The 9534-nt window shown below is 41.1% G+C and overlaps 1 protein-coding gene across 1 annotated transcript; it reads left to right on the top strand.

Annotated features, from left to right (window-relative positions):
* Positions 1 to 7993: 7993 nt before the first annotated feature.
* On the top strand, positions 7994 to 8544 carry LOC141630844 (uncharacterized). Its single transcript, XM_074443594.1, has 2 exons — positions 7994 to 8212; positions 8308 to 8544. The coding sequence occupies exons 1-2, from the start codon at positions 7994 to 7996 to the stop codon at positions 8542 to 8544; spliced, it is 456 nt and encodes a 151-aa protein (XP_074299695.1).
* Positions 8545 to 9534: the final 990 nt, after the last annotated feature.

Here is a 9534-nt window from a genome sequence, read left to right as displayed (position 1 = left end):
GATCCTCAAATAAATAGCATTAACTTGCTCATGTTCTTGTTTAGCTTGAGGAGGAAGACCGGACTGTTTTGAAGGATTTTGAGCCGCCATTTGAGCAACTTGAGTATCTAACATCTTGCTGTGAGCCATGAGTTCGGAGATTTGAGCCGTTTGATTTTGTTTCATTGACAAAGTTTGATGTAATAGAGCTCTCAACTCGGCCATCTCATTATTAGTAGCTTGAGGAGGAGGTTGCATTTGTTGAAAACCTCCTTGATTTTGCCAAACAAAGCTTCCTTGTGGTTGGTTACCACGATTTGGAGGAATAACATAAGTACTTTGCGGTGGGACTTGAGCATAAGCATTCTGACTCCTGTCAGGGAAGAAGTTAGAATAAGGAGTACCTTGCTTGAAATTTTGGAAGGCATGAACTTGCTCAATGGTACTCATACACTTGGCCGCAGTGTGGCCATCTATCCTACATCTCTCGCAGGACATCTCTTGTTGAACCATGTGAACCATCTATCGCTTATTACTCAAAGACTGAGTATTCTTCAACTTGGCTATTTGAGCCGTTAGAGCCTCTAGCTGTGCTGCAATAGCATTATCTGACCCACTTCCTCTCTTACTTCCGTTGGGGTTACCATACTCAGCTGTGTGAGTAGTTATCTGATCAATCGACTTCCAAGCATTACCATCATTAGTATTATCTTGGAATCTCCCATTAGTACCTGAATAAAGCAAGGCTCTATGATCATCATACAACCCGTTATAAAACTGGTTCAAAGGAACTAAATCTCGAAGCCATGATGGGGGACGGACCGAACTAGTCGTTTGAAACGAACCCAAGCTTCATTAAAATCTTCAGTGGGACCTTGTTTAAAACTTGTAATCTGACTTCTCAATGCATTAGTTTTCTGTGGTGGAAAATACCTCTTGTAGAATGCAAGAGCTAATGAAGTCCAGTTAGTGATTGCGTCGGTCTCCATGTCTAAGTCCCATAACCACACAGCTGCATCATCTCTCAAAGAGAAAGGAAATAAAGTTTAGTTCATCTGATGTTGAGTCACCCCAACTGTTAAACGAATAGAACAACAATAAGTAACAAACTTCTCCATATTCTTTGCGGGGTCCTCTCCAGCTTTACTTCCAAACATATTCCTCTCTACAAGGCTTATGTAAGAAGGCTTGATCTCAAAAGTTCCCATGTCAGTGGTAGGGAGCTTGAAGCCTTTAGGAATAGAAGCTACCGTGGGTTCGGAGTGACTGGCTAATGTCGGCATCTTTGGTGTTGAAGGAGTAACTGGTGCAGAAATAAGAGTGTCCTCTTCAAAGGACGAATCTTCTGCAAAAGTATACCGCTCGTAGTCAAGTGTACTCAAGTCTTCCACCTGACTTACTTCTCTTTGAATTTTTTGTCTGTACCGAAAAGTCTTTTCTGGCTCGGGATCAAAAGGTATAATATCTAACTTGTTAGACCTGGGCATACACGAAAACAATAAGAAAAGATAAAACTGTCTTAAGGAACTGAAGTTCCCTGAAACAAAAGACAAAAATAAACAGAAACATACAAGAAAATTGTTGCCTCCCCGACAACGGCGCGAAATTTGATAAGGTTATTTTAAGTCGTTTGGCCTTAATCAAAATAAACCTAAATTACTACTAACTAATAGCTAGCGGTAAGAAGGGGCGAATCCATAGAGAGGCGAGGTAATTATTCTAGTTTGTTAATATTTAAGTCTGTCTTAAAGTAACCAATTTATGGGGGTTTTGATTGTTTGTTTTCTAGCAACTAATAACAATGTAAAGTAAGGATGAATAACAATAATATTAAAGAGTCTAGGGATTCAGGTTTACTAGGTAGTCATACAGGGTGTGATTTAATTCATTGATAGAGCTAAGTTTGTTGTTTAAGGTTATATGATCGATCGATTCAATATTTCTTTAGATCTAATTTAACATGCAATCACTATCATTAAATTATCTCTATTCAGTTATCGTGGCCTATATTGATTCTAACGCAGTCGGTGAAAGTCTCAATTCGCTATACTAGTCAATTAACCCTGGCCAGTAATTAATTTACTAGATGAAGGACAAAAACATGGACAACAGCAAATAAGCAATTTTAACTATCAATTCATTAGTTTAATCCCCTTCTAACAACCTAGATCCCCTTTCACCCTAGATTAAAGGTTTAACTACTCATACTAATAATAACAACAATAATAGCAATAATAGAAAGCATAATTAAGAACATAAAAGATGAACAAGTAATTGAAATAATAATTATTGAAAGATTAGAACAATACCGTAATTAAAGGCAATAGATTCGAATGCTAAATTAATGTAAACTAATCTAAAGTATTCTAAGAGTGTTTTTAGAGTACTTCTACTAAACCTACGGAAAATAAAGCGTCCCTAAACTAGGGTACGATATTAGGTATTTATAATAAAACGTAACCGACTTAAGGAAAATTGCGGAAATTATAGAACAAAGTGGTTCCTCGATCGAGCCTGGGCTTACTCGATCGAGTCACCAACTTCCTCGATCGAGCCTGGGCTTACTCGATCGAGTCACCAAATTCCTCGATCGAGGCTGGGCTTACTCGATCGAGGCACCAACTCTTTTCAGCTCTTTTCTTCGTGTTTTCTTCTTAACTTCTCTTCCTTCATTCTTATAGATTCCCGTGCCATGCTTCGTGTATTCTTTCATGCCCACTCCGCGATGCCCATTTCATTATTTTGCTCTCCAAATGCATCATTCCTGCATTAAACATCAAAAGGCGAAAGTATCAACATTCTAACATAAAAGGCATGTAAATGATATAAACTAGCACGAAAACTATATCAAAAGCAACTAAGGGGAGGCATAAATATGTATATAATTATGACTCATCAGAAAGCTGAAGCCCATTGGTCCAACTTTGGACCCTCCTGCTGAAAAACAAGGTAAAGAGCAAGCCATTTGCCTAATGTGCCTTTCACCAACGTAATGGTCATGATACTGAAAGGTGCTTTAAATTAAATACGAAATACGATATATGATTGAGAACGGAATGCTCCTAATCCCAGCTGCAAGGCCCAATAACGTCACTAACCCATTCGGTGATCATGCTAATCACATATCACTGTCGAAGACATTGTTGATTATTCCCATCTCATTCGTCCATGTCGCCTAAAAGGGGTGTTTGTTGGGTAAATATTCGTAGAGTACTACAAATTCATGCCGAACTTCGAGAATGAAATTCAAATTGGAAACTTTGTCGATGACTGTACTCCCTATATTTTAAGAACTGCTAATGAAATCAATGGGGTCTGGGCTGATGATGAAGATGAATACTCATTGAAAGAAGTATACCTTACCAAAGGTGACGCTGTTCCGCATCCCCAAGAAGAAATCTTGAAAGTGAGAAAGGATGCTCTCGAGTCTAACCACTTGACTCGTTCGGGGCGCCCATATCGGGTGGTGAAGGCTAGCCATGCCTCTAATTCTAAGGATGTTGCGGAAAAGACGTCCTCTAACGAGCCTGCAACAGTCGAGGTTCTTGGTGAAGGGTCGCCCTCAGAGGCTTCCCTTATTAAGCAACTCCAAAAGACTAAGGCCGATCTATCCATTTGACAACTTATTTTGAGTTCGTTTGAACATCGTCAAGCTTTGTTGTAAGCCTTGATGAACATGACCGTATCATCGAACGGTACTCCCGGCGATATGGTCGCTTATGTTGTTCCAAACCGGCCACGACTCGCTAATGCCGTGACGTTTTCTGACGAAGATCTACCACCATTCGGGCCTCAACAGAACTTGGCCCTATATATTGATATAGTGTGTCTCAACAAACACATTCCTATAACTCTTGTTGATGATGGATCCACTATCAATGTGCTTCCACTAAAAATGGCTCATATCCTAGGCCTTGAGAAGAATGATTTGGTTCAAACTACACAAACGGTTCGAGCATTCGACGGCACAGTGTGTCGAGTGGTTGGGCTTGTCAATCTAGTGGTTCGAACTGGGCTAGTAGAAAAGAAGATAAGTTGCCAAGTGATAGTTGTGGGCTCATCTTTCAATTTATTGCTAGGAAGGCCCTGGATTCATGCTGCAAGGGCCGTGACTTCAACATTGCATCGAAAAATCAAAACTCCACTTGATGGCGAAACCAGCACCATCGATGCTACCCCAATAGTGGTAGCTGGAGGGGACGTTGCTTCCGAAGTGAGGACTGATGTCATCAATGATTCATGTGGTTTCGAAGTTGTTAATATGATTGAAGCAAATCCCGAATTGGAGAATGTGGATCTATATATGGGAAGTCATGTTTGCGAAGTAATTCTCAAGACGGGAAAGTACTTCAGTTTCTTTATGTACCCTCGAAGAGATAACACACTAAAGCTGGGAACTCCTATGGCTAAGAGAATAACGTTTGTTCTCGGATATGAGCCAACTGAAGAATATTTCCTAAAGAAAAGGGGAAGATCGATTGAAGATCGAGACATAAAAATGAGGCCGTACTACCCCACTTTGAACGGCCGTTTAGTAAGAGTGGGGGAAGAAATCGTTTATTTTCCCAAACCCATTTTCGACTCGAAGTGAAACCAAATGATCCCAGGAATTGATATATTCCCAGATTCTTGTTACGTTCCCGAAAATATCATAACCGTGATGCCGGCTAAGACTGAACCCACACCTTTTGCTGATGAAAGGGGTATGGGTATCCTCTTTGGAGAAGAAAGGAAGCCAGTCGTGCCAAACGAAGATTTGGTGAACATGATTATACGAAGTGAAAGGTTCGATCCATCTACCCTCATCACCGATGTAGATCCTGAGAGGATAAGCTCGCGATGGCGGAAAACCATCAAGTGGGCCGATAATAAAGGACTAATATTTAAGCTTACCACTGGAGAGGGCAAAATGTTCAAGCCGGGTGATGATTCTGGATCTGAGTCTGAGTCTGAGTCTGAGTCTAAGGAGTCAAGTGTTGAAAACACCCCTTCCCCATTATTTCCTTCTCATGTAGCCCTTCCTAGTCCTAGCATTCCGGGCCTATCCCAAATACTCTTATCTCGCCGTTGACCTCTGATCAGTTGGCTCAAATATTGGCGCAATTTGCGCAGTTTCAAATCAATAATAATAAAAACAAGTTTGCTTACGACTCGTTTTATTTACATTGCAATTTGATTTTTGAAAATGATTTTTTTAGTAATGACATTGAGAATGAGATCGAAGACGAACAAGTTGAAGATCATGATGAGCTTGAACCACCTCCACAAGTGGTTAAAGAGTTGGAGGAATATGATCAGAAAAATCCGATGGTCGAGGATACCGAAATAATCAATGTAGGAACCTTGATAGAATCGCAAGAGCTCAAAATAGAGTCTACCTTAGATCCTACAGAAAAGTAAGGGTTTGTTGATCTATTAGGTGAGTTCAAGGATGTCTTTATATGGTCTTTTAGAGATATGCCGGGAATCGATAGGGAAATTGCGGAACATTGAATCCTAATTAAATCAGGTTCTAAGCCAGTTAAACAGAAGCTACGCAGAATGCGAACCAAGTGGTCCTTAAAAGTCAAAAAAGAAATTGACAAACAATTCAAAGCCGGGTTTATCAAAGTGTTGGAACACTCAGATTGGGCTGCTAACGTAGTGCCAGTGCCGAAGAAAGACGGGAAAGTTCGGGTTTACGTAGATTTTCGTGACTGAACAAGGGAAGTTCGACGGACGATTTCCCTCTACCTCACATTGATATCTTGGTAGACAATACCGCCAATCATGCCCTCTTATCTTCCATGGATGGGTATACCGGTTACAATCAGATAAAAATGGCCGAAGAAGATATGTACAAAACAGCCTTTACCTCACAATGGTGTACCTATTGTTACACGGTGATGCCCTTCGATTTGATAAATGCGGGGGCGACATATCAAAGAAAAGCAAAGATGTTGCTATATGACATGATGCACAAAGAAGTGGAAGTTTATGTCGATGACATGATCGTGAAGTCAAAAGAGCGTAGTGGTCATCTCAAAGCTTTGAGAAAGTTTTTCGAGAGGTTACGAAAATACAAGATGAGACTGAACCCGCAGAAATGCGAATTTGGAGTTACTTCTGGCAAACTTTTGGGCCACGTCGTTAGCCACCGTGGCATCGAAGTTGGCCCGTCAAAGATTATAGCCATCATGAAAATGCCTCATCCCGAGACCGAGAAGCAAATCCGAGGGTTTCTAGGCCGTGTACAGTACATAAGACGAATTGTTGCTAAGTTACCAATGATATGCGAGTCGATCTTTAAGAAATTGAGGGCTGGGGAGCATTAAATATGGGATGATCAATGTCAAGCCGCATTTGATAAAGTCAAGGAAGTTCTATCCACACCGCCACTTTTGAGCCCACATGTATGTGGGCTACCTTTATCGTTGTATCTAACTGTAACAGATACCGCAATGGGGGCTATGCTAGCCCAAACCGTCGACAAAGAAGAAAGGGCTATTTACTACATTAGTAAAAAATTCTTAGAATATGAAGTGAAGTACACACCTCTATAAAAGACGTGTTTGGCCCTAGTCTGGATAACCAAGAAGTTAAGACTATATATGCTCAGTTACAGTGTGAGTGTCAATTCGAGGATGGATCCAATCAAGTACCTGTTTGAAAAAATGGTGCTCAATGGTATAATGTCGAGATGGACTCTTATGCTATCCAATTTTGATCTCAAATACGTACCCTTAAAAGCATTTAAGGGAAGGGTAGTAGCCGATTTCCTTGTTGACAACCCAATCGAAGAAGTTGAGATAGTCGATACTTGGTCATTCCCCGACGAAGACATGATTCGTATAGAAGATGATGTGTGGGACCTATACTTTGATGGATCATTGAATTATATGGTATACGGGGTCGGAATTCTCCTAATATCCCTGAAGGGTGAACACGTTCCGGTTTCAATAAAATTGGACTTTAACGTGACGAATAGTGCCGCGGAATATGAGGCATATTTGTTGTGCTTGCGTAGCGCGCTCGATTTGGCCGTGAAGAAGTTTTTGGTACATGGGGACTCCTCCCTTGTTATCAATCAACTAGTTGGGTCGTGAAAAATCAAAAGTGATAGTTTGGCCCCATACCAAGCTAAGATCGAAAAATTAGAACGATACTTCGATGATGTCAAATATGTTCATCTTCTGAGAGATGAAAATCAATTTGCAGATGCACTATCAAAACTGGCCGCGTTAATCAATATTCTTGAGCATATGGACCGTATGCCAATTTGTGTCAAAAGGAGATCGTCACCCTCTTATGTGAATGCAATTGACGATATCGAAGAAAGTGAAGCTTAGCCTTGGTATATGGCTATTCTAAGGTAACAAAAAAAAGGGAGAATACCCTATCAACCTTGATGTACGAGGTAAGCGTGCCTTAAGAATGCTGGAATCCCAATTTGTTAAGACTGATGATGGGCAGTTATACAAAAGAACAACCAAGGTGTTTTGTTGCGATGTGTTAATAAATTGACCGCCGAGAAATTTATGGAAGAAGTCCATGACGGAGAGTTGGGCCAAACATGAATGCGCACATGTTGGTTCGAAAAATCATGAGGTTGGGTTACTATTGGACAACCATGGAGACGGATTGTCGCAGATATATCAGGCATTGCCATAATTGCCAGATTTTTGCAAATGTTCAACATGTACCACCCTCTATGCTGTATACCATAACGTCGCCCTGGCCATTTTCAACCTGGGGGATCGATATTATTGGACAGGTAAACCCATCCAGAACGGGAGGACATTGCTTTATCGTTGTTGCAATCGACTACTTCACGAAATGGGTAGAACCTAAGTCTTATAGAGAACTCAAGACGAAACAAGTGGCAAAATTCATTCAGAATGAAATCATTTGTCGATATGGAGTACCACATGAGTTCATCAGTGATCACGGGACTCATTTTTAAGCTGAAACTATAATTCAGAAGTATAAGATAAAGCACCACAAGTTGTCACCCTATCGACCATAGACAAACAATATGGTAAAGGCTGCTAACAAAACGGTTGTTGCCATTTTGAGAAAGATGTCAGATAATTACCGTGAATGGCCCGATAAGATACCTTTCGCGTTGTGGGTGTATCGTACCTCAATTAGAACAGCCACTGGAGCAACTACCTACTACTTGGTTTATGGAATGAAGGCAGTTCCACCAGCCAAATTGGAAGTACCGTATTTAAGAATCTTGCTGGAAAGTCAAGTTCCCGAAGTGGATTGGGTTCAAGCCCGATATGACTCTTTCGTGATGCTCGATGAGCGTCGTTTGAACGCGTTGTATCATGCCAACTCTATCAGAAGAGGATAGAGAGAGCTTTTAACAAGAAGGTTAAAGCTCCAGGAATCAAGGAAGGAGATTTGGTTCTAAAATCAGTTCGCGCTCTACTACCAGTGGACCCAAGGGGTAAATTCAAGCCAAATTGGACAGGCCCAAAATTGGTAAAGAAGATTTTGTCGAGAGGTGCCGTTTGGTTGACAGATCTGGACGGAAATGACTTTGCAAATCCTACAAATATGGATCAGTTGAAGAAGTAATACCCTTGAAAAGCCCTCATTCCCAAATGTTATGAAATAATATTCGAATTGCTTTGTGCTTAGAATAAGTCATAAGTTGTTGACATTTGTTGACGCTACATGAAATGTTTTCAACAGGAGAACTACGAACCCGGTTTAATTCTATTGCAAAGCAGATACGTAGGCAACTCTTTAAAAGAGTACAACCGGAAACTTTGTAACGCAAAAATGAATTTTTATGCAGAAATTGGAATTTATAATAAATTGTAGTTTTTTTATTTATTCTTGATTTCCGAGCGAAGCTAATTACAAAGTTTATTTTGGGCTAAGCCCATCATACACAAGCAGAAGGAAAGCACCCAACGTAATAGAAGATAGTAGATAGTAGAAACAGGTAAGCTAAGTCCGAGCCTAAGCCGAACCCGGGTCGCGAGGCCCATCACGTTGAGACGATGTTTCATCCATCATCACCGTAGCCCGTTTCTTTGAAGGAGCCACGTCTTCTTCATGCGAGCCCAGTCCGTCTTTAACACTCGGTCGAGGACCAAGCCCTTCAGCCAAAGACGGCCCTTTGCTAGCCCTCGAACCCAACCTTTGCTAAACACTTGGACTCTTAGTGTTAGGCCTAGAGTTCTTGTCGGTCTCAGGTCCGGACTCAGAAAGGGTCGAGAATATTTCTTTGAAGTAAGATTGGTTCAGCAAGCTGTCTTGGTGATACTTCTGATCCACAGCATCGTCCTTCCGCAGTTTCCTTCTAACTTCAAAAGTTGGTTCGGTAGCCCACGAGTGCCTTCAACGGCTGGAACAGTCTGTCGGTTGGCGAATTGACGAAGTACTCGGTCGGGGTAGATATAGATGAACTGATCTAGACCTAGCAACATAATGTACCTTGTTTTATCAATGTTTGAAAAACCCATGAATGAGTCCAGAGAAAGCCAAGGTAAGACCCAATGAATGTGGGACCCTGCCCTAATAGTCAACATCTCGTGCCAATAAGCCGACGTTTGGCCG

The sequence above is a fragment of the Silene latifolia genome, chromosome Y (assembly GCF_048544455.1).
Source record: "Silene latifolia isolate original U9 population chromosome Y, ASM4854445v1, whole genome shotgun sequence".
Taxonomy (NCBI): domain Eukaryota; kingdom Viridiplantae; phylum Streptophyta; class Magnoliopsida; order Caryophyllales; family Caryophyllaceae; genus Silene; species Silene latifolia.
The sequence above is the reverse complement of the archived record's forward strand: the minus strand, read 5'-3'. Positions and strand labels throughout refer to the sequence as shown.

Bases quoted from the DNA above. Each gene is read 5' to 3' on its own strand.
- LOC141630844 (XM_074443594.1), top strand. From the start codon at position 7,994: ATGGTAAAGGCTGCTAACAAAACGGTTGTTGCCATTTTGAGAAAGATG. The intron at 8,213-8,307 runs GTTCCCGAAGTG...CAACTCTATCAG, and splicing joins GAATCTTGCTGGAAAGTCAA to AAGAGGATAGAGAGAGCTTT.